Source organism: Coloeus monedula (genome assembly GCF_965178545.1).
Source record: "Coloeus monedula genome assembly, chromosome: 13".
Lineage (NCBI taxonomy): Eukaryota > Metazoa > Chordata > Aves > Passeriformes > Corvidae > Coloeus > Coloeus monedula.
This window is the reverse complement of record NC_138793.1, coordinates 8767144-8790907: the sequence shown is the minus strand read 5'-3', so window position 1 is coordinate 8790907 and position 23764 is coordinate 8767144. Positions and strand designations below refer to the sequence as shown.

Genomic DNA, 23764 nt, shown 5'->3' with positions numbered 1-23764 from the left:
TCTGTAGAAACACCTCTGCTTCCAAAAACGTTTCCCTCAGCTTGGACAGGGACTTAGGAAAATGGGGATCCTTCCTTATTCTGCCATAGCCCCAGTGAGTATCTGCAACTTTCCTGCCTCGTGCCTCCCCCCGCACGCTGGAGATTCACCTCTTACAGAAAGTCTTTCAAGTTTTCCCAGTGAAAAGCATTCTACAAACTAGTGTTGCTGTTTTATGAGCAAAAAATGTACCGTAAGAGATTCACAAAAGTATTATGAATAAAAACTTCTCCGTACAGCATTTTCCTGCCTCTGGTGTGTCTCCCCCAGCCCCTCTGTTGGACAGTTCTATGCTATCCCTACACTTCTCAAATCTTTCCATCCTTCCCTTGCCAGTCTTTCTACACAGCTCTAACCCTCACAGTAATCTGCCTGAATAGTCCTTAAATCCTGCTAGTTTAAAACAAAGAAATCAGAAGACTTCATCCGTGTGATTCCTATCATTTTAGCTCATTTAGGATTGAATTACCTAGAAATATATAGAAATGTAAAAGCAAATTAAAGCATCATTGAAAACCTCATTATTTAATAACTGTAATTCAAGCTTCAAATAAGACACATTTCAATGCAGATTGAATAATTTCAATATAAAGTTATTTGCTTTTCTATATCTGTTCCTTTTAGACCACTTTGAGCACATTTTAAATGTGCACAGAACAAAGAAATCCCAAACCAGACCCTTCCAAATCAAATCAACTCAACATCTGTTCAAATATGCAAACAAAATACATTATTATGTAATAAATAGAGGCTGGTTTTGCTCTTAAGTGCATTAGAAAGGAAATTTTCTTCCAGAAGCTATTTAGAAAACACATTAAGTTCAATTTTTAGTTCATGGATTTTCAAACATGTTTCTGCTGGTATATTAAAAAAAAACAAAACCAAAGAAGTCTGACAACTAATAGGATGTTGAATAAGACTTGGTTCCCAGCAAAGCTATGAATAAGTCATGTTTGAAAACGTATTTTTAGATCTTGATGAATTGCATCAAGATAATTAAAGGTGAGACTTGATTAGCTGACATGTTTCCAAACATGAACATTCTTGCCTGTACTTCAGGCAAAAATTATGGTGAATGTTTTTGCAAATTTTCTAGCATGATGAATTTTTCTCAAGTATAATCTAGGCCCAAAGGGGCCCAACTTTCCTGTTAATTGGAATACAAATGAAATCTGTCATTCAGTTATTGAGGTACACGATGACATATGGAGAACAGTATGCATTCATCAGAGCTGTGTGTTTATGTGGCAGCTTGTGGACTGTCAGCAATACACCATGCTCATCTTCTTAGAAAAAATCACCTCTGCCAGAATCCATCTTGTTCCACTCACTAACTTCTGCCAGAGGACACACTCACACACACACATGTATATACACACACATCTTTAAAGTACTTCTCCAGCTTAACATTGCTGTTCTATGCTCATGATGCCTAGAGTAGAAAGATCATAACAGAGGTCATATATTTTGCTTTCTAATTTGGTAGGGCCTCAAGAGGCTGGTCTGCCAATATGCCAGGAGAATCTGTACCTCATCACCCACAGGCAGAACTGGGTCTCCATGTCTAACAGTGACTAAATGACACGTGGATGTTTCAAAGACATTTGGAAGTGCCTTGAGGTCGTCCAATGACAGTATAAAGACAGGATTTTCTGCTATCTTAATTAATTTACCAGCTTGCTCTCTTACAGCAAAACTTCCATTTACTATTAGCAAACCCATCAGCAGTAAGATGCAGAAAAAATAAATACTGAAGTTACTGGCTGCACATTATGTAGAGTTCAAACCCACCTTCCTGGAATGAAATTATAGGCACCCTGCAGCCAGTGGGAACCTGGCAGGCTTGCCAGAGATTTCACTGGGACAGAGATTTTACTTCACAGCCTTAGCTTAGGTTGTTTTGTATTGTGGTCATGAAGTTGTGAGAAGAGCTTAGCAATCCTTCTTTTCAAAAAACTGTCCTCCCCAGCATTGCAGCTGGTAGAGATGAGGAAAATTTTTCAATTGAATTTTTTCAGCAAATAGTGCAAACTTCAGGATTGACTTCATTTTGCTGAACTGCTTTGTGTAAAAACAGAAAAAGTAAGTGAAAAGTTTGGAGTTTTCATCTGAACTTACTTAATACCACTCCATTTTACTTTTCAATATTAACAATATACTCAACTCTGATATTTTTTCTTTGGGAATAAAATGTTTTGTTTAACCAGAAACTAAACTCTTTCAAATTTTGATTCAGCTACAGTTTTGAAGAACTTAAAACAATTCTTTTTTAAGGAAAATTTTCAGAATTAATAGCAAGATGAAATATCAGTTACTCAACACCGGTCCAACAGCAGGGGACAAGAAATTTACCTTTTAAACTTGATAGCTTAAATATTAGACCAAAGCATACCCAGTCCATACGTAATTTCCTGATCCTGTTCCCAAAAATGTTAATGCAAGCTCTTTCATCAGTGGGATCTGCAAGCACTGACAGCAATTGCAATAGGCCCCTGAAATCCACAACAAGAAGAAAGAAATGTACTTTCTGAACTAGTAAAACTTTAATTAACAGGGGGTTCTCTTGGCACAGTTTTTGCTGTTAAATAAATAAAGCATTTAGTCAAAACCATCTATATTTACTATACAAAATACTGAAAAGCAAACATATTTAAAAGATACGGAAATTTAAGGTTCTGTGAAAAGAAACTGTGCTACATGTTATTCACACTTAAAATGCACATAACACAACTGCAACACAGTATTTAGATACTGTATATTCATACATGGCTGGTGTAAAGTTTTTGTAAGGGGATGCCATGTTATTAAAATGTACTTGTGTTTCACAGACTCTGAGCAAGGCAGAATCTGTCTTTTGAATGTCCAAATATAATAAGCCAAAACAAATCAATGCCCAGCTGTAACCAATGGTCAGTCATGTTCCATGTCAGAGTTCACCTGGCACAGCCAGTACTGCACACTTCTCAGTCAGATGGGATTTTGGTAGTGGTGCTGTTTTCTTTTCCAGCAAAATACCTTTGGGTGAAGGAGCATTTTTACCCCTTTGCTGCCCTTTCTTGGAAAATCCCACAGTTCTGAAAGCACTTGAGTTTTCCAGAATGTTTTCTGGTTTTCAGCAACAATCTGCATTAAAAAAAATTGACTAAGAACAATTTCCACCTCTCAGTCCTTCTGGCATATGCTCCACTGAAAAGAGAACAGCTTTAATTACTTCTTCAAAACAAATAGCATGGCATCCCTTCTTAGATGGAATGTACACTGTGTGTTTGCATGCGGTATAATGTCACTTGAATACATCAGACTTTTTTAACACTATAATATAAATAAGCTTATTCCTTCTACTAGACATATAAATGCCTTTTTTTTTTTTTTTGCAGTCCATAATTATATATACATTGAAAAAGAATGATACACAAGCAGCAAAAAAGGCTTAGACTAGAACAACTCAGTGGTAACTAACCAAATTCGTGGCCTTTTCATATTTTCAACACAGAAAATTCTGCATATAAATATTTTTGGACTTTAGGAATTTTAAAATAAACAGAACAGTATAGTTGTCACACAGATCAAACACATTTTAAAAACATTTTGTTAGATTTTACAGAACACGCTGTTGACAGCAAAAAAAAGTAAAATAAAATAAACCAGATTTTTTAAAGGGGACAATAAGTCTAAACATCTGCTGATCCAGGGAGACAAGAGATGGACCTAATTACCATTAAGCAGTGATTCTATTCCAATTCCACAAGAAGGCAAGGCTTCCCACTGTTCTTTACAAGGTGATGTCTCTGTGTTCTTAGAAAGGACAATATCCCTCTAAAACTGGTCAGCAGTAAGGTAATACCCCATTTTGGACTGATCAAAACTCTAGTCAGAAAACAAAAAATACCCTAATCATAAAGGGCTTATAACAACGTCGGATAGTTACATTTTACAATATATACTATTGACAAAATACCACAACATTAAAAATAATTAAAACCAAAAGCAAATACATTTATAGAACATTTATGTTTTGATGTAGGAGTTCTCTACTTTCATGTTCCAAAAGAAATGTTGGTGTTTTCCAGTCACTTTCTACCTGCAAAATGGTGATCTGTACAAACCCCAACTGAATCTATTATAAATCTGGGCTCCACAGAAAGCAAAATGTGAATGTACTAACCCTTCTTTTTTTTTTCTTTTTCTTTTTTTTTTTTTTTTTTTTTCACTTTTCCAATTTTCTTTTGACCTTCAAATTTCTCAGCAGCCATTAAGGTCTTGTGAGTGTGGTCTGATTCTCCTTCATGGAATGGAAGCCCTTTGATATGGAAAAAGTAGAAGAATCCAGAATGATTGTGAATGATATTTTTTATACACGTCTCTAAAACAGGAGAAGCACAAATTGATAGGTGCTTGGGAAATTTAAATCAGAGGCACCAGGAAAATGCCATGGCATATGTTTCTAAAAAATCACTGTTGTGGAAAAAACAAATATAATGTTAATATTCAAACCACAGATTTCTAAAACACAACAAAATGTACCTGAGAGTGCGCATATTTATATATATATATTTATATTTATATTTTATATATATTTGCCAACATTTAAAGTGAGAAAGTATATTTTCCTCAATTCTTTCTCAAAACAAAGAACTGTGGATTTAAACAAAACAAATCCCCCCCCCCCCCGCCCCTCCATGAACCCCTCTCCTTCTCAAACCCCCATGAATGATAGTTATGGCCCAAGCACTAAAATCTAGTGATGCTTTGGAAAACCCCATTTCACATCCTCCTCTTTTCAAATGGTTACCCCAAACAGAGTGGAGAATAAGCAAGAGAAAAACCAAAAATAAAAGAAGTATATTTAAATATTACCCAGTATATAACAGACTGTACTTGTGTCAGTGAAGAATCTCCAAGAAAATAAAGTGTAAGTTGTACAAATGTAGCCCTGTTGACAAGTTTAGCTAATATTTCCTTGTAATTAAGATGATTTGAAAGGATGTGAACACAAACAGGCTACATGAACACAGTATATTAAATTTCCCCCCTGTAGCACATTACAATCAATAAAAAGAAAATAAAATCTGAATAATACTAGAGGTAGCAGCTGTTTGTATTTTCCATTATCTGAGTATCTCTGGAGTCCAACCCTTCGAACATTGCTCCCCTGATGAAAGGCTTGTGTGCGATCAGCCGACGTACAGCAGAGTGGAAAGCTAGATGTCTGCAAGACTGTTTGAAGTATCTTTCTGAGTACAATGGAAGTAGTACTTTTACAGAAGTGCGTTGACGACCTGTATTAAATCACAGCTCAAAAAGCTATGGCTGTTTGCTGTTTTACAAGCCACTTAAAAAAAAAAAATCCACAAGGTGTTTGAGTAAGCTATGCGGTTCCACAACATATAAATAGGGTGAGTTTCAAGAGTTCCATATAACCTCTAAAATATATGCTAGCTGAATATTAATAGAGTAATGATCATATTAATCATAGTAATGCCTTAGTTCTGGTATCACAAGAACGCATTTCCTTCATTTGGGATGATTCTTGGAGGATGTTGGTGGGATCTCTTCTATGTCTGGTAGAAGTGGTGGTAGTGGTGGTGGTGCTCGTGGTGGTGGTGGTGCTCATGTCTTTGTATCATTTGTCCCACTTGGCCTTCATATAAAATGACTGTGGGCAGGTCTCTCACATGTTCCTTTTCTACAACTGTCCCTGGAGACTGGAAGGTTTTGCACATTTGGTGATTCTCCTTTGCCCTCTGCTTATGCTTCTTGTGGATCTGTTGGGATTGCAAGGGAAGGTACGGGAGGTTCTGGCCCACCCGTGCACTTGGGGAAGCCATGGGCAAGGACACCCCTTGAAAAGGTTTATTTCTAACTGCCCTTCCAGGATGCACAGGGGCGACATTTTTACCCTGGGCTTTGGGAGACCTCACAAAGTGCTTGTTTGAGTCCTGGTTCCGGAGCCTCTGTTGGATTTCTGCAATCTTGGCATATGAACTTTCAGCCAGATTGATGTGGTTTGGATCCACCACTTGAGATTTCCTATGGTGAACATGGAAGGTTTCAGGCTCATGAGAACGGGATCTAGTTTGATTCACAATTCTGCCTGGTGGGTCATGTTTTTGAGCTGCTGGAGGAGATCCTAGGAAATAACGAGCTGAGTTAGTCATCTAGTATTTCAAAGTTTTAATTAGTAGCATGCAGTTGGCAGGGATAGCATTATCGGCAGAACAAATTTTTCCTAAGGAAGTGAATGAAATTATAGCTGTCTAGTTTAATTACATTTAATAATTCTGGCCAGTAAATAATACACACACAAATACGAATACATACCTAGAGAAGAGTGAATGTGTGCATGTGTGAGCGTGTGTGTGTATGTATAAAAATCTTTATGTTCCCAACTCTTGGTCATCAAATTAACTGTGAGGGGAATAGTAAAATCCTGGCAGAGGGCAGGGAAATAAAGGAAATCCAAATCTCTTTAATTCAGGGACTGAATCCAAAATTCCAGGTACGAACACACATTCTCCTATTTTTGGGTCAGTAGTGAGTATAAAATATATGCTGGTATCATCTTGGGAACAAGCTCCAACATCCAAAAGGCAGTCCTTGCCTCACCCGTAGACTAAACTTAATAATTTAGATGTAAAGATTGTTCTCCTAGGCTCAGCTCCAAGTTTAGCTACACAAACAAGTACATCAAAGCAGCCTTGCAGCACATTAGCCACTCTGTTGTGATGCCACCTTCACCAGTAATTATCTTGCAGTACTCACAGTCCTATTCCTAAGTCACTACACGCAAATCACACAGCTTCACAATTCACTGTCCCTGATACGGAACGTGAAACTGAAGAAAGAAAAGATTATGATGTTACAACATAAATTACCTGGCCCAAACTTTGATGTGTAGTTCTCTATTCCTGCAAGATCCAAATAGTGGTTTCTCCTTTCAATGTTCTCATCAACACAATGACGATAGCACCCACTTTGCTCTGGATTGTTCTCACTCTGGTGGTATCTGTCAGCAGGAAGCAAAATCACAATTCAGCACAACTTCTTTAAAGTTGTTATCACCATCTGCAAACCAACAACTAATGGACCCTTTGAAGTGACAGGAGCTGCTCACAAAGAAACAACAAATGCTTGAAATTCTGGATGACCAGATTTGCTAAGTCGATAGGCCTGAACTGACTGTTCCTTCTCATCACATAAATCAACCACAGCGTTACAAAGCAAAGGAGGCTTTCAAATTGCATCACACGTGCAAAAGCAAATAAAACCACTCCTAGCATTTATAACTTTCTGTCTTAGGGCCAAATCATTCAACTGATTCTCCAATTTGGACAGGCCAATGAAAATCTGCTGTTTGATTCACAACCATTCCCACCACTGTGGGGAAGTGCTGGGGTAATCCAGATAAATGTTCATGTGTTCCTGCTTCAGACAGACAGGCAACAGCACAGGTGTAGTAACTAGAGAGAGCCTGGGAAGAGAAGGTGTTTGTAGGACAATCAGAGGTAACTGCTGCTTTCCAAAATATAATTAATAAGGTCAGATCAGATGCTGGCTTTAGAATCTCTACTCCTTTTCCTGCTCAGCTTTGCAATTTTATTTATAGCAGAACTATTTCCTGAGAATAAATATCTGAAATACCATTCATTTATGAGGCAGAAAAAAATCAGGCAGAAGTTTACAGTATTGTAGCCCATAATGCCAAACAATTTAATTCAGCAATTTAAATGGAAGTCTGCAAATATGAACAATATTTTCAATATAACAAGCAGGATAAGCAGAAAACTCTTGATTAAGTTGCTGCCTGACATTCAGACAGTTCAGTCTCCAAGACCACGAGACTGGCTTTTCTATTTCTCTGTGCAAGTGCACTGATGTCAACTTAACACCAGAATTTGGCCTTGTATGCTACACCAGTTGCTAAATATGGGATCTGTACTGTATGGTGCCCAATACTCTGCTTTTAGTCTATTAACACATTTCCAAGTTTCCAGAGGCTGCTGATCCCATCGAGCTTTGGCACAAATGGCTTTCCTGGTCTAGCTTGTACTGTTCAGGGACATTACAGAACTGAGTCCCCTTGTGTCTCTGTCAGACACAGGTCTGAAGTTCCTCTGACAAAAGTCACAAGACTTGACCTACCTGGAAGATCATTTTTGCTCTACTTTGATAGAGGTAGAGTCTCCTGAATGGAGGAGAGTTTGTCTGGAAAGCAGGTAAGGTTTAAAGACTCTGAGTCAGCTTTGAAATCCAGAAGTGACATGGGGTACTCTCAAAAAAAAAAAAAAAAAAAAAAAAAAAAAAGGGGAATGTCCAGATATTCTTTTTTTTTGGGATACCTTGCCCGCACAGTACCTTTCCTATCTCAGACGCACCTTTACAGGTTGTTACACTTTACCATGTCAACATAAAAGATCTCTAGGGCTAGAACTCGCCTAACTGCAGTTGCCAGGCATGAATCACCTTCAGAAACCACTGGGACTTGCACACATGTGCTGGAGACAATGCACAGTTAACCAAGGAAGAAATATCATTGAATTTAATCCAACACAATTAAGCAACACTGTATAGAGCACTGTCTGTTGGAAATGAAGTTAACAGGGAACCTGTTATTTTGTTACTGTAATAAATTCAATCTCTCATCAAGACAGAGAACAAAAATGATGCCAGTACTGCCACAGCCCTACATTCTAATAACTTTCTTACATGCAAGATGACGTTCAAGAATATTCATGCAAATATACACAGTGAAGCAATTATACACTGATGAGAGATGTGCTCCACTGTCAAAGAGAACTTTAAGTACTTCTGAGAGCTGAACTGTCTGGCATGCAGCCCCACAATGCTGTCCTGCAAACACATGGGAAGACAGAGGCAGGCATCAACCATGCCTCAAGGACTGTGTAAAAATACAGTGTTGTTACTGGGTTTGGGCTTGGTTTAGTTTTGGTTTTAATAAAAATGGCATCTGCTGAAGTGTTTGTGGAGTGTATGGAAGTCCTTTCTAAAATTCCCAGGCTGATGTGTCATCCTGATGGCACGAAGCACACAGCAATATAGCAGGAAAGGGGAGTAGAGCACTGACAGAGCACAGGGCAGAAAAATGCAGGGACATCTCCTGAAAGCCCCACTCACTGAGAACACAGGGTTTAAGTCAGCCAGGGAGAACCAGGCTATCTAGCCATGAATCTAGCTACTTATCTTGATACTCATATTAGCCCTACAGGTGAAAACTCCTGCCTGTAGCTTCCAGCAAATGAAAAATCTAACCCATCTATCTCCCAGCCTTCAGGGTAAAAACATTTCTATCCATTTTATCTTGAATACGAATCACATCTTGCCTAGAATTCCTAAGTGACTGAACATGTGAGATGTGTGCACTTCTCACAAGTCCTCATTGCTGCTTTCAAAGAGAAAGCAACTGCATTAATATCACGAGATTCTGATCTGAGCTTTCCTGAAGGCTGTCAGCTTGGCCAGAGTGCACAAACATCCCTGAAACACACAGTGTGAACAGCACTCTCTTCATCCTGTCTACATTTTTTAGTGGGATGCAACAAAAACTGATGCTGATCTACTCAGCTCAAGATACAGATTTGTTCTATGAAGTCACTCACCAAAGGGAGGAGAAGGATAAACATTTTGTCCCAACATTTGATGCGTCTATGACTGTGGATTTAACTGGAAGTGCATGCTGTTCATAAAAACACTACATTTGCAGAGCCTGAACTTTAAGGTGGATAAGAGAGGGACTTCAAACTGAAAGGGGATTTTTGCACTAGATTATCAAACAAAAACAGTCCATTGAATTCACACAGGGCAAAACTTTGCTAATGGGCAGAGGGAATCTGCACACCACATCTAGGCCAGCAAGTAAAACCACAGAGTATTCTTCAGTTCATAGAAGATTTTGTACAGAGTTGCTGACACAAGATTAATACTAATTTTATTCTTCTTTTAATCTGAAATTTGACTGTACTGGGATTTGCTCACTGGGATAACTCACTAGCATTTTTTCTCCATCCAAAAAAGGGAGGTACTGTTCTCTTGTCAGTTTTAATAAGACTGAATGCTCCTGGTCCTGATAAATTTGTTATGTATTCAGACAAGTATCTCTAAATCCAAAGGAAGCCAAAAGTTTGTTGTTTTTTTCTGTTTTAAATTTGCAGCTGAAGAAACAAACACAACTAATGAGTCAATGTCATTACTGTAACATTTCAGCAAACACTTCCCTCTGCCTTAGTATGAAACATAAAATGTTAAAGTATACCAAATATACATGAAGATGACCTGTTAGCACTCTGGTCAGGTTATGAGCTGGTAACCAAGTTAGACCATATAAAGCTTGGCACTGTTTGAGTTGATGAGTGAAAAAGATGGGCTGGAAGGAGGATAGAGAAAGGCAGGAGCTGGCCACTAAGGAGATGAAAAGGTTTTAGGACACTTTTAGCCAAAAGGCTGTGCTATTAACCTCCCTTATCTGCAGACGGCATCTAAAAAGACAATTCAGATCCTCCAAAGCGCTCATAGAAGAAGAAAATGTCAGGATTTTTTTTTTTGTTTTAATGTATATATCCAGCTATGGAATCTGCTCATAAGTCCACAATGAAAACTCCTGTAATTCCTGTATTTTAAAATAATTTTTAAAAATAAAACAGGCAAGAAAGAAATCAGTGGTTGAGGTTTCCTCAGAGCTACCCAGTGGCTGCTAGGAGTCAGGGTTCAATTCCCCTTACCTGAGAGAAGCCCTCTGCTTCTTCTCAGAGCTTCTTGCTTCTTCATTAGCTTTGTTTTCAGCTCTGTGCCTGGCACTCTGCAAATCTGCCAAGAGAAAGCACATTATTGTCACATTACTGCCCTTGCTGATCAGCATAAGTAACAATCTACATTGCAAATACGTTTGTTGGTGTCAGTAGATCAGGATGGGATGTATCATTTCATGGAACCTTCTCAAATGTGCTTTTGCCCGCACGGCAGATTGTAGTCAGATGTAACCTCGACTGCAGGGTTAGGCTGCACTCCATGTGGCAGCCCAAGTGGAGCCACACTCACACTGACAGGCTCAGTAGCTGGCAATTCACTGCTGTACTAATGCATCATGTAGCTTCCCAGCAGTGGGAATTTGCTTGTGTCTGCTCTTGAGGGAGTGAGTGTTTTATTAAAACTGAGGTAACCAGGCTGTCCTTTTAGACCTGATGCCTATGTTTTCTACTGAAGTATTATTTTAAATACTTTTAAGTATTTCAATTTAGTACTACTCTATCTACTGAAGTAATTATTCTGATACAACTATCATTACAGTGAAGATAAGTTGGATAAGCCATCATGGTATGAGCATTTTATAACGGCAGACTCTGCCAGCACAGAAAAACGTGCAATTTTTATGCATAGATTCTTCGAGTTTACTTATGCTTAATTGTTTATTTTTACCCAGCAGCAGTGGTAGCTATGCACTGGCAAGAAACATTTTATACCCCTACACCTGCTTCCACAGAAACCAAGAGCTGTAGTATCAGCAGAGACAAAGTGGTCAAAAAGGCCTTAGATCTGCCTTGCAGTGCACAAAGACAATTACACAACATATGGGTTATTGCTGCTTCCAAAAGAAGCAATCCATCAGGAGAGGGAACCCTCATTTGCTAATGAGACACTGAAAGAGGGCAGGTAATTTTACAACCAACATCATAAAGCAGGTTCATGGGGTTTAATATACCCACATAATTATTTGCCTTTAAGTATATATGTATTTGTATTAACAAAATATAGAGCTGGGTTTTCAAGGGACTCTGGGAGTTTTCTGTACTTTTTCCAATGGCTGATTGCACATCCTTACCAGTATGATTCAACAAGATACTCTTTTTCTTCTGGCTGCCATCTGGTGCCACAGTAAGTTTCACTCGCAGAGTTTTGCTGGAACTAGGAGAATGGTTTACTGATGCATCAACTACCTCATAGATGGTATGAAGCAAGCTGGTAATATCCTAGAGTTGGATTGAAACACAAAAGAACACAGTACTGTGAAAATGGCATGAAACCTTCAGCTTTGATGCTTACAATTGTTTTGGACTTGGGACTATTAAATGCTGATGTATCCTCAGAAGTCACTGAATTTAGAAGAGTTCAACTTGCACAGAGCGTTACAATCTTCACTAACAGGAATTATGAATTGGGGCAAAGCAGACCAAAACACTAACAACACCACAAAGATATTCAGGTTTCCCAAGCTCTGATTCAGCAAAATGGTGTTCTTTCTTTTCTTTGATTTACACAGAACCCAGGGATAATCATTCATACTCCACTAAAAATTGAGTTCACATGGCCAAAAGAAATACAGCAATTGAAGAAAATCTTGGACATTACAGTCTTCCTATTTGTTTGGGGTTTTTTTTTTTGTTTGTTTTTCTTCCTTGGGATAATTAAATGGTTGATTATCTAGAGGAAAACCAGTAGGAGAAGTGGCAGAACTGTAAACCTCAGGTTTGGAAACCAATGATGTCTGTCTGAATGTCACCCTACCATCTGTGTTTTGGGGTCTAGCTTATTTTGTAAAATTCAACCAGTTCTAAACACACATTTTTAACTGAAAATATTATCCAGTCTATTACAGAACCTTCTTCACAGATCTCTTTGAAGGCAATGGGATGTGAACAAAGGCTTACATGTCTGCCTATATTGGAAAGAACAGCAGACAATTTTAACAAGCCAATCGTTTCAAACAGGAGGAACACTGTTTAGTAGCTGGTGATACTCAAAGGTCTCTCAGGCTGATTTAATCCAGCCAGGCTCAAACAGGGTACTACCTTAAATTGCCAGGATGAAAAGAGGATCTCTTGGCTCACAGCTCTTCCTCAAAGGGATTTTACCCAACTGATCTTGGGCACCAACCTAAGGCCAAAGCATTCTGATCATTGTAGGCTGTAAAGAGCCCATTGAATGCATATCTGAGAATTTCTCCATGCTGGCCTTCCTTTTCCTTGATCTATCCTAGTATCTAAGCTCTTTCCAGATGCCTGCAAGCACAAAGGAAATATCGAAATCATCTTTTGCTAAGTATAACTGGTTCTCAGGATTAAGAGTCAGGTCTATAAAAACTCAAAACCTCTACGACTTTTCCCTTGCTCAGGGGTCACACCTGTAACAAGGGCAGCTCAAAGTTTAGTATGCCCTAATGGGGCCCAATACTTATCAACACACCACACAGCCCTTATTATGGAACCAGCTTTAAAGATGACACAGAAATACTAATTTCTACTCACACAAAATTTAGGGAAATACTGACCTTATGGCCAGGACTGATGATATTACAGTAGATGATTTTTCAGCTCAATAGGAAGAAAGAATAACTAAATCCTAGGGGGTCCAGACTTTATCTTAACATGTAACCTCTCTAACTTTTCTGCACTCAGGGGAATTTCTCCAGACTTGTAAGTTCAAGACAATATAGTCCAGACTTGTAAGTTCAAGACAATATAGTCATAAAAAGACAGCAGAATTTGCAGTGTCTCGATTATTTTTCCACTGATATTTTTTCTCTCATGGCTGCAGGAGTCTATATGGGATATAACCACCATGTCAGTAGCTGCTTTCCATGCTCTTGACAATCACCATCTAAAGCTTGAGTGTGGGTCAGAATGTTCTGTGTCAATCTGGCGGACACCTCACAGCTCTTTAACATATCTCCCTTCTCACACTTCCTCCCTAATTTGAAACATAACCAGACCTCTAAATAGACAGAGCCACATCCAGCAGTCAGCTTGAAGAGCTGGATTTTTATTTCCTCGAAGAGGACAAATCCAAGCAAGCACATAGACAGACAAAAAGCCATATCCGTTGTTTTATACACCCTTCATAAGTCATGTTCTAGGAGCATTGTGCTATAATCTTATACTTTGATAAGCCAAACCTTCTCCTTCAGCAGAATACTTAAGCACAGTATTTATCCTTAACTGGGCTCCATACACTCAGCACTTGGGTAAATGGAGCTTTTCCCATACATTCCTGGACATGTTGGTTAGCCAACATGTCATCTTTCCACACAAGGCTGCTATCAAGAGGTTATTATCAACTTTTTCATTCACAAAAATCTGCCCTTCTTCCTTTTTTCAGCTATGCCAGATATTTGTAAAGCCAGATGTTCGAACATCTACTCTATTTCAGCTTCAATAACCAAAGATTAAAAATCCCCCACTGTCCTTTTACATGATTTTTTTTCAGGGTTGAGGTCTAACTTGCTAACTGGCTGACAATCAGCGCCTTGTGTTCTGTGAGGGTCTTTCTCAACAAGCTGCTTGACTCAGCAGTTCAAAAAGTACTCCCAAAGGCTGTCAGGGAAGGCCAAACGTGGCATTTGTGTGACACATACTTGGCAAGTCACGAATATGTGCACATGCATATCACAGCAGAACAAGTTATATCTCTCAGCCAAACAGGCCCGAATTAACCCAAATTAATGCCCAGGCTGTGAAATGACTGCACAGAGGACTCAGGACCCTTGTGGACTTACACACTGCTGCCTTTGCATTTTGTTATGTGCTTAACAGGCAGCCTCCTCCATGGTGCTCTGAACAGCTCTGCATTCTGGCACTGGAGGAACGTGGTCGTCACACTGGATGCATACCAAGATCGAGGTTAGGGATAGCCATGAGCAACCATTTAGTGCTTATGCTGATCTTTTAAATACTGACAACAACATTTTTATTATAGGATTCATTTCCTTGTGGTCCTAATTTGGGGTTGGCAAATTCAGCAAATTGACAGCTCTGATTTGGTCAAACAAGGCTGCTTGGGTCGTTCTGTCTCATGCACCAGTCCTGGCTGAGCAGGTACCAGCTACAAGGCAGCTTGAGCCTCCTGTTCCTTCACAATTACAACATACGAATTTCTGAGGTGCTGATCTACAGGGAATGGTCTTTGTCAAAAAGGTTTGAACTGTGACTAAAACTGCCTTCTCACAGCCCTGTTTTGGCAGCTAATACGGTAATGGTTTCTTGTCAAATTGGTAGCAATAGACCATTAAGATAAGTTCCACACTCTATATTTTATAGTTACATGTATATTTACCCCAACAGTATTTTTATTTTCCCGTAGCCTGCCAGCAGACATTTCCCTTGAAAGCTGTCCCACTGAACATTGCCTGCATCCATTGAGACAGCTTTACCTTCTACCCACCAGCTTGTGCATGTCACCATGCTAAAGAAATTTAGCATCAAAGATCAAGAACTAAACCTAGTTAAATGTTCCTCTTGTCTGATACATCAACCAACATGACTCAGAGCCCACCTACGAAAGAACCGAACTTTTCCGCACAATGAATTATGAGTTTTGAAAGTCACGTGATTTTGCAACTGTTTTGATTTAGACTGCTTGCACCTCCCCCACAGAAAGTGGAGTTTTAGACTACTATCTTAAATGGGTAAAGGGAAACAAGAACAAACAAACAAAAATATTTCTCTCCTTTCTTCTATAATCCAGCAAATGGATTATATTTAGAGGGGAAGTATGCTGCATGACTAACTTCTGAGGGGCTTCTGGTATGCAGAATTCTGCTGGAATCCCTAGTTTAATCAAGTACAAAAACTGAAACTAAGATATATTTCCACAGAGAGGAAAACAAATGCTCGTTGAGTAGTATCCAAACAGCCAGCACATGCCATACCCAGATTTGTCTTTTGCTTATTGAACACCACGGTTGGTTTTTCCAGGGTGAAAACCCCATCCTTTTTTATCAAGCAGCCAAGGCAACAAAGTATATTAAGAAGAGAAAATTTAATAGATTGCCAGAGATATTTCCATTCAAAATATTAAAAAGCAAACAGTTAAGCCCACACATGTATGCTGCACTCACGCATGTATCTGCAGAATACTTTTTTGGATCTCCAGTAGGAGATTAACAGTAATTTAGAATATTCAGAGAAACCAATGGGTCTGAAAAAAGAACGAGAGCACTGAAGTATTCCTCATTCCTTCCAGAACTTATGTGAGACCAAGAAAGTCCTCATCCAGGTACTATTTTCTATTTTTAAGGAATATTAGTGGTACAGGGATGACCTTATTTTTCCCAGTTAATAAGCTATTAGCATAGCTTATCATCTCAAGACTAGTTAGCAAATTAGAGATTTTTGTAGAAGTCACTAATAGGCTTTTCCATTAGAATTAATTTAACAGAATGGGATATTTGTACCTAAAAAACTCCAACCAACAAACAACCCCCAAAAAATGCTAAACTACTAGCCTCCCTCAAATAAAAAAAACAAACCACAAAACACCCCCAAAACCAGAGTTTAATAACACTGAAAGAAAAGATTCAGTTTGAGTCTTTGTAGCTTGCCTGAGAGAGAATTCTTCAACCCCCCCTTAAAACCAAAAGAGAAAGTTATATTTTCTCTTAATATTTCTATCTGACATGAAGCCACCATTTCTAATGGCTGAAATGATGGCCACAGATAGGCACTGCTCCTCTATCCATTGGTTTAATTGTTCTTTCTATGTCCTGAGTTAGTACAATGCTGACAAACACAGTGAAAACCAACAAATTTCAAGATAAGGGTCAGGTGGATAAATGGTTGCCCCAAACAAGCCAATATCCTTCCAGAAGTCAATGACTGAGTTCTGAATGCAGATATAACCTCAAACCTTTTTATTCATCAGAGCACAGGAGTAAAAAAATCTAAAAAGGGAAAGAACAAGTCACGAAGGAAACATAAGAGGAAAAATTGGGTATTTAATGTAAGACACAAAGAACATTTTTAGCATTAAAAATGCATGAAGAGAAACATCAATATCAGTTCATTACCTTTCCCTTGGAAAAAGATAAATACAAATGTCTCATTTGTACTTTGTTTGTAGTCTGATTTCTACATACAGCAGGATGTTTTTATTGCAACATCAGCTCTGTTTGATCACATACATTTTTGAATCATTCTTATTTGGAACGTGAAAGGAGCTTCACTTGCTATCTGCTCAAAAGCTACTCTAGAAGAAATTCCCCCTTTTTTTTTTTTTGTCCTGACAAGGAACTTTCTTGTGTGCTTATTCCTGTGCAGCCGCTCAGCAAAGAAACTCAATTTTACAAGGAAGAAATGATAAAAAAAAACCAAAAAAACAAGCCTGTGTTTATGAAGTATAATTACATTCAGAGAGCTCAATATAAAACCTCATGGATCAAAACACATTAGTTCAATTATCCAAGTTTCAAGTCCAATTACAAATATTCGTGTGAAGATAATTACAGCGCAGCTGTCAGTTCTAAAAAGGCCTGCTGTACATAATGAATTGTCCTCTTATGGCTTATGGAATGAAGGGAAACATTATTAGCCAAGTTTTGTAATACACATATTAGAACAGGAGAAGTTATCTCTCACTAAACCAAAAAGGATGGAAAACCAGACATCCTTATGACAGAAAAAGCAGAAGTTTAGTAACATGCAGTAATGCTAATTTATAATTTGCCATCCCAATATTTATGCTCTCATAATGGGTGTATCTCTTCAAGAAGCCTGACTAGATATGAATTTCTAATTATAAGGACTACAGAATAAGTCATACAGATTCTAGGAGGAAATCAAAGCAGCATTAAGTTCTGAAGATGTTGTTAAGATCCAGAAGAAATTTCACTAAGATGGAATTTGAATGCTTTTGCAATGATCTGTCATTCTGTAAAACCCAAGGGAAGTTGTATCAACTAAATACACAGCTTATTTACAATTTTTAAACATTTGAATGAAAAAAACCCATTCAGTCCATTAGTAAAATTGCTCCCCACCTGTGTGTCTTACAAACTTAACTTAACACTGTGGATTCCTGTGGAAACTCTCTGGACATGAGGTATAATGTTTTAAACACAATGATTTTGAATCAAATGAAATGGATGTGGGTGGGCACGCCACTTCTTTTCCGGTGTCTCACTTTTACAACGTGGTGAAAAGCAAGAATAATACTACTGACTTCTTTTTGTAAGGCACCTCCAGGTCTACAGGTAAAAAAACTTAACTTAAAAAATTTCATCTCTCTGTTAAATCCAGCTATAAATCCAGGAGACATTAAAGGGAAATTTTCCAAGAAGGAGAAAAGGTTCATATTAAGCTTTTCTCACCAGAATGCTGGACCTTTGTTAAGAAAAGCTGACTGTTTCTGAATGCATTTTCATCAGCTCACTAAAGGGCACTGGTACAGATCAGCCTCTTCCTCAGACTGCCCATTCTGTCCCTGATCCAGCAATGTACTTCACATACTTTTAACTGAAAACATGTCTCTTATTCATTTTAATTGAAACTATTCAAATGTTTAATGTTGCCCCTCATTAAGTCATTTGCTGGAACAGGAGCAGAGTTGCTTAGCAAAGGATAGTATCAGGCACACTTTGTCTACCCAGCTCCCAGGGGCCAGGAGAACAAGAATTTCTATGTCATATTAAGAGACTAAAATTCCTCTTTTGTGGCCAGGATTATCTATGAGCTGCTATTGATAGTCATTCTTGCTCAAAAAAGCCATCATAAATTGCACCTGGATTCAACAGAAGATAACCAAGAAGATGGCTTATACAAATGGTCCTGGAACAGTTTGCAGAAGAAGTGTAAGACATAAATGGGAAGATTTGCAATGGTGCATACTGCTTGTTTCTATCTTTGGTCACGTGTAAAGAGCTGAAAATTATCAAACTATTTGGTCCCTTGGTTGAAAGAATTTTTTTTGGCACAGGTTCAAGCCTGAATGTAGCAACCTCCAGACCTCAGAGTAGTATAATATTCAATCCCTGCACAGATTTGGTTTCAGTTAAGCTGTAGTCTGCTCTTGTAGCAGGGAGAGATAGAATTTGGCTGTAACATATTCTCAAAGTACAGTCAAATTAAGCTCTTTGGTGTACCACATAATCACAAATAATTATTGTATACACACTTGAAAGCATATTCTCGTTATGTTCAGCACATGGAACTCCCACTGACATTAATGGGAATTCCATGCCTGAATGTAAAAGACACCCATGTGTGTGGGTTTGGGGTTTGCGTGTTTTTCCCCTATTTTTGAGAGTCATGATAATCTTGTAATGAAGACTTAGCCTTGGGTCTTGAAAGACCTGGGTTCAATCTGCCACCAGGTTCTTGTGAGACTTCAAGCAAGTTATTTCATTCTTCTAGTCTCTGTTCCACAAACATTAACAAATACAACACTACTTCCTCACCTCACCCCTCCTTTTCTTGCCTTCCCTCTCTCTATCTCCCTATTTGAAACTCTGGACTTGGCCAGCAACTTTTCATCTGCTTGTTCTTGTGCAGGAGTGGCACAGATTTCACTTCACTATTCAGCGCACTATCAGAGTAGCAACAATAAAAATAACCTTGTAATGATGTTCAAATACATGTTAAAAACCCTGAACAACCACCACATTTGGCAATGTCAAAAGAAATTTGCTTCAGGCTTACAGGAAAAAAATCTGCCCTCAGTGGGTGTCTAAGGCCACTACACTTTCAGTATTTGCCCTATTGCTTTCAATCAGTTTTTAGCAATTGTCACAGGCATCAGCATTAGATCTAAGTGAGAAAAAGCCTTTGATTTTCAGTTGAGTATCTAAAGGCATGGGAGCCAGTAAACACACATCACAAAAATCAATGACAGCACACGGCAGTAAATCCCAAGTAAAAGACATTCTTCTAGAAGAAGTGTTATTCAATTCAGGCAGAAATAGTTCTCAAAAAAGACTATATCCTAATCTATACATCCTCTTATTTGGCTTCTCATTTGGACAGGAAATGTGACTTGAAGACATCCTGATAATAAAAAATACACACAGGTATGCTTTAACAGCCATTCTTTATGGTCCTCCAGAGAACATCATTAGTGTTATTTATACTTGGAGGGAAAAGGCAGAGATCAGCCCAATATTCATGAAAACAATAGAAAAGTATAGTTAGTACTATTGGAAAGAATGTCAGCAAGCAACCTTGCTATTTAGTTAGCTTAACTCTGAAAAGCAGGAGAGAAGCCAGAATAATATACATTTGCAGGGGTTTATTTTGACAATGTGTTTAGCTGTTCAGTTGTTTCAGATATTTTTCCTCCTCAAATGCCAGTACTATTTTTTAAAGGCTAATCTCAGGTATTAAACAACAACCAGCTTAAAAAATGGTACAGTACATCTGAAAACAGTGAACTACTGGTGGGATTGTTTATAGGAGAGAAGGGTCCATGGAAACTGCTATTTGAGTTGGCAGGACACCTCTACTTCATAGTAGAAAAAATGTTCCTGTTATAAAACACTTCTCTTGTTAGCAAGCGCTGCACATAAAGGGGCAGCTGTACTTTGCTTACCTCACGTGTGACTCTTCCGTTGTTATCAAAGTCATACAGTGTGAAGGTCCATTCTTGCCTGTTATCTTCCTCTACAGACACATCACATTGCAATTCCTAAGAAACATGCAAAGAGCAGCTGATTACCTAAAGCAAAAGGCCTGTTTGCAGAAGAGGCTCTCTGTAGAAGGAGGCTGCTTGCTTTCTTCCTTCGTCCCTCCCCTGTGGGAGGAAACTTTCAGGATATGTCCTGGAGAGGCCTCTGTCCACCACAACAAAGAAGTCCCATCACAGTCATATAACACTCCTAACTCTCTGGGATACACCCCAGGGAATTCACAACATGCTTTCTACTGCATTGTAGAAAACAGGAAAAGGTACAAGAAAACTACTCCCTGAAGCTCTTGAAATGTAGTAAAATACCCTACTAAAAAGTGAGAAGGAAAACTATGCTTAACACAGGAAGAGGAAGACAACAGAAGCAGACTTGCAAAATGAGGTGGCACATCACAGGGCCAGGAGTAAGGATTAATGTGGTATGGACACAAATCCCCACCAGAGAGACCTGTCTTCGACACAGATATTTGAAAGGCAAAGGTTGTCAGAGTTAGTGCAGTACAACATCAAGCCACTGAAGCTCCTGAAATGGAGCCTGCCTTGGAAATGGCAAGAACAACCTGGTGGACAACCTGGATTGCCTGCTCCTTGTTTTAACTATGTTTCTATTAGTGAGAGTGTGATCTGTGGAAAGCCTGAAAGAATCAATTTGTTTAAGGGGAAATAAATCCCCAAACCAAAATCAAGAACAAAGGATGCACTTCGACTGACTCCAGTCACCTGGGTGCAAATCATTTGCTGTCTCTCAAGGTCTGTGCAATCAGAATTATCCAGAGCCACAAAAAGGCAAAACAGAGAAGTTACAGTGCAATTAAAATGAAAGGCACTGTATGCAAGTAAAATAAACAGCTCCAAATAGCTCCAGCATGATAGACCTCAAAATACCTGGTTGATCTTCTGACTTGAAACCAATTCCCTACAGCAGTTACGGGTACCCCGTCCCCTGCCGAGTTCAAAGGCAGCCTTCCTCTCAGTTGTAACAAGCCCGGCTGAGAGCTGCCAAGTGCCCCACACTCCACTGTGGAAACACAGTTTCGTATTACATAAACATTCCCGGCACCTTTAAAAGCCAAATCACTTTCACCTCAGATTTAGACCTCTTGTCGCAACACAGGCGTTTCTGATTCTTTTATACCTTTGAAGCATTTACCAGTCTCTTAGCTCCCAGCTTACATTGCTGGAAAACTTCCATTTGTAGAACAAGGGAAAAAAATTCAATACTTGGTTTCTTGCCACATATTAATACTTCCCTGTCCCACACTGCCTACCATAACATCTTTATGTGAGGATGTGCTCTGCTTAGTTAAGAGCCGTGGAAACCTTCCCTGCATTAGTCACAGTGCCTAGAACCAAGTGCTAACCTTTATGGCATGCCAAGAACTACTTGGGAACAAACGCAGACTTTGCTGGTACAGTGGAGCTCCAGCTACTCTGGCACCAACCATGTTGACAGGTGTCCTCCAACATTTAAATGTCAAGGCACTGTTAATTGCAATTTATCATGCCTTTCCTGTCTGCAAATGTCTGCTACTCAAGGTAGAATGTAAAATGTGCCTAGAAAAAGAGTTATAGCTGTGCAATAAAAAAAAAAAAAAAAGGAACATTCACCTCCCCCCAGAAGGCACACAAGCAATACCTGGACTACCCATGGGAAACCTACCTCCCCCTAATCTGCTTTAAAACAATAAAAAATAAATTGAATAAATTGTACCGGATTGAGAAGGCTGAGAAGGAAAAGAACACTCGAGCCATGCTGCAAGGTGTCTTTTAAACAGCAATTGAAGAAACACAAAGCTCATTACTTAGGGAGCCTGACAGCACTGAAAGGCAGAAGATTGCCATACCTGCTGAAGTGCAGAGATGAATATTTGTGCTGTTTCTTGCTGGTACCAGAATATCTTCCTCCTCACCAAGACAGACAACCCCACTAGCTGGATGACTGCATGCTTCCATACTCATATTTATGAAAAGACTCCCTACAGAAACAAAATCTCCCAACTACACATGATGTCTGGCAGTTATATGATGTTTGTAAGTCTACAACAAAATAGCCCATAGGACTCATCACCCTCCTTCTCCTCCTTCCATGTGATCAGATGGATTTCCTGTGTAGCAGGTCAGGGTTATTTCACTTTGGAGACCTGGGCACAGAAGACCAATCATTTCAGAAGCTTTTACACGCATCCTTTACATCACGTAGATTTAACCAAGTGCAATAGTCCATGAAACTCAATCTAAAGATTCGATAATATGGTAGCTGGCATAACATATAAAGGGTTAAACTGAAAGCTTCTTACTATACATTTCAGACCCTGCAGAGAAATAATCACCATTTGATTCTCTCCAAACCCGGAAATAAATGTCACTAATCACCTCCTAAGGAGCACCAATAGTAAGGCACCGATTTGTGCCAGTTCTGTTGCCTCCCATACCCATTACAAACATTGGGAGCAATAAACATGCATCAGATGACACTATTTGGTCCACAGGTTATTTTTCTACCATAATTATGTCAGTACAGTGAAACTTTAAAATGCAAAGGACTTACTTCAAATTTCAGCTGCTTCTTGGAACTCGTGCGTGTGTCACTTTCTTTTTCTGCTTTCTTTTCATCTCCACTGCAAACTCCATCTGTCTTCTCTGGAGGCAAAGCCACTGCGAAAAGCATATTTAAGAAAAAATGCTTATAAGGAAATGTCAAAGCAGTCTCATATTTGCACACCTGTCTTTATATTTAGGATGAAATTGATATCAGCAAACTTGTATGAGAGGATCATTATACTTGATTTGCTTTTGTGTTCACTACACATCTGGGATAATTTCAGCAGACAATCTACCAACAGCTTTTGGTACACAGCCTCTCCTACAAACATCACTAGAGTCACAGGAAGTTCAAACACAGTATTAGGAGAATATAAAACAGCAGAAATGTTACTGCAAATAAGTTGAATGATTTGCAAAATATTGAAAGTTTCTGACATATTGCAAAAACCTATCACATTCACCAGCAGTGAGTGAAGTAATGAAGTTGAAATAAAGTCCTCATTCTGTTCCAGTTTCACTCTTCAAACACACGCAAAGCTTAGTACCTTCCAAGAAGGTAACACTACCTGCCAAAAAGATTAGTTGTCTTTTTTCAATGCATGAAATAGCATATTTTACTCAAGTTTCAAGTTAAAACATCAGGCACTTGCATAAATCAACAGCACTCATAAAGAACATCAATATTAATATCTATCACAACATATCATAACATATATCATATATGTAACAGAAAGATACATGCTTCTCATGTGGATTAAAAGACAAATGCCTAGAACTTATA

General features: G+C 38.7%; 1 protein-coding gene across 1 annotated transcript in view; it reads right to left on the bottom strand.

Moving 5' to 3' along the window:
• Nucleotides 1–5469: 5469 nt before the first annotated feature.
• Nucleotides 5470–23764, bottom strand: part of NKD1 (NKD inhibitor of WNT signaling pathway 1) — a gene marked incomplete at its 5' end in the record, with an annotated part of 104986 nt that continues 86691 nt past the window's right edge. Inside the window, 6 exons of the mRNA XM_082289901.1 lie at nt 5470–6169; nt 6915–7045; nt 10776–10860; nt 11873–12020; nt 20344–20439; nt 22988–23094. Coding sequence (XP_082146027.1) covers nt 5595–6169; nt 6915–7045; nt 10776–10860; nt 11873–12020; nt 20344–20439; nt 22988–23094 — 1142 coding nt within the window. The 3' untranslated portion in view covers nt 5470–5594. The remainder of the gene's footprint in view (nt 6170–6914; nt 7046–10775; nt 10861–11872; nt 12021–20343; nt 20440–22987; nt 23095–23764) is intronic.